Source organism: Mandrillus leucophaeus, unplaced genomic scaffold (genome assembly GCF_000951045.1).
Source record: "Mandrillus leucophaeus isolate KB7577 unplaced genomic scaffold, Mleu.le_1.0 Scaffold270, whole genome shotgun sequence".
In the NCBI taxonomy this organism is placed as follows: domain Eukaryota; kingdom Metazoa; phylum Chordata; class Mammalia; order Primates; family Cercopithecidae; genus Mandrillus; species Mandrillus leucophaeus.
Genome location: NW_012102810.1, coordinates 942,082 through 944,064, shown reverse-complemented (window position 1 = coordinate 944,064; position 1,983 = coordinate 942,082). Strand labels below are relative to the sequence as shown.

At 41.9% G+C, this 1,983-nt stretch overlaps 1 protein-coding gene across 1 annotated transcript in view; it reads left to right on the top strand.

Moving 5' to 3' along the window:
* Positions 1–1,983, top strand: part of CECR2 (cat eye syndrome chromosome region, candidate 2) — a 70,042-nt gene that overhangs the window by 45,994 nt on the left and 22,065 nt on the right. The window contains exons 8-11 of the mRNA XM_011984646.1: positions 738–807; positions 889–926; positions 1,013–1,104; positions 1,364–1,490. Of these exons, the coding sequence (XP_011840036.1) occupies positions 738–807; positions 889–926; positions 1,013–1,104; positions 1,364–1,490 (327 nt within the window). The remainder of the gene's footprint in view (positions 1–737; positions 808–888; positions 927–1,012; positions 1,105–1,363; positions 1,491–1,983) is intronic.

Sequence of the window (1,983 nt, the reverse complement as noted above, 5' to 3'; positions counted from 1 at the left end):
CATTCAGTGTTCATGAGCTCATTTATCGTATGCTTTTTTGGATTAAAAGTAGAATAAAACCTGGTTAAGAATGTGCTATAGGCCGGGCTCACACCTGTAATCCCAGCACTTTGGGAAGGTGAGGCAGGCAGATCACCTGAAGTCTGGAGTTCAAGAGGAGCCCGGCCAATATGGTGAAACCCCGTCTCTAATAAAAATTTTGTTTGAAATTAGCCGGGTGTGGTGGCAGGTGCCTGTAATCCCAGCTGCTCGGGAGGCTGAGGCAGGAGAATCGCTTGAACCTAGGAGGCGGGGGTTGCAGTGAGCTGAAATCGTGCCACTACACTCCAGCCTGGGTGACAGAGTCAGACTCTGTCTAAAAGAAGAAAAAAAAAGATTGTGCTATAAAGCCTGAGCAACATGGTGAAACTTCACCTCTACCAAAAATACAAAAATTCCCCAGGCATGGTAGCACACACCTGTAGTCCCAGCTGTTCAGGAGGCTAAAATGAGAGGATCGCTGGAGCCCAGGAAATCGAGGCTGCAGTGAGCTGTGATCACGCCACTTCACTCCAGCCTAGGCGACAGAGCAAAATCCTGTCTCAAAATAAGTGATGAAATAAAGAATGTGCAATTAAATAACCAGCATTCTAGAACCATAAAGTTCTGGATCATCCAGCAACCCCCCATTTTATAGATGAGGGAAGTGAAATTCCCAGTTTTGCTAAGGTCCACTGTCCCTCATTTTGTATTTCTAGGAGTGTTACCAGTATCACAAGTTCATCTAAACCACACTATTAGGACTATTCCAAATCTTACTTCAGTCAGGTGTGTCTGCGATAGACCTGAGAGGGCTCAGGAGAGAAGGTGGTCAGAGTTACTATTAATTTCTTGTTTTATGATTTACAGCTTTGAGTTGGACGATGATTTCACTGCTATGTATAAAGGTTAGTTCCCATTCTCCACTGTTCCGTTTGTGATGGACATTTTCCTCTGTGCGTGTATTAATTAAGATCTCTTCTCTGGCTCTCAGTTCTAGACGTGGTAAAAGCTCACAAGGATTCCTGGCCCTTTTTGGAACCTGTGGATGAATCTTACGCCCCTAACTATTATCAGATTATTAAGGTAGAAGTTGTCTTTGCAGTAATGCCTACTATAGTCTGTGTATCTTTCTTGGGTTTTGTCATTTGTTTCTTGTTTCATGTATATATTTTTGATGTATTTTTCTTTTCAACTGTTGAAAGTTCATGTCATGTTTCTTGTTTTATCTGTTATTCGTTACAGAGCAACATTGCTGAATCTTCATTCTCTCTCCCTCTCTCTCTCTATGAAACGTTTTGCTCTCAGCATACTTTAACTATAAAGAGTTATGTGTCTCATTTAGGCCCCCATGGATATTTCCAGCATGGAGAAGAAACTGAATGGAGGTTTATACTGTACCAAGGAGGAATTTGTAAATGACATGAAGACCATGTTCAGGAATTGTCGAAAGTATAATGGGGAAAGTAGTGGTAAGCGGGGAAGGAGTTTGCACTAGATACATATCTGTAATCAAGAATAAAATGCCTTCTCTTTTATAAATACATGCCCTAGTGACTTTTCTGTAGGACAGTGAGCAGAATGTGTATGAAAAATCATGGGATTGACCATTCTAGCTGCTTACCACAGTATCTGCCAGGGACTCTCCTGGCTCGCAGGACAAGAGAGTGCAGCTGGCGCCTAACTGGCTCATCCTGGAGACCAGTCTGGTTGTGGATAATACTGTGTGTGCCTCTTTAACCACGGACGGGACTGACACTAGATAGAGCTGACTCTTCAACCATCTGGAGAAGCTGGCGTAGTAGATCTGTAATATCAAAGTAGAAATGGCTCCTCCTACTTTGGGTCATTTATGCATTAACTCAAAATGCCCTGCTTAAAAACAGCAGATTCAGCCATTTTTTATTTAGTATTTCTGCAGTTTAGCCTTAAAGAATTAAATTTTTACTGGCTTTTTTTTTTTTT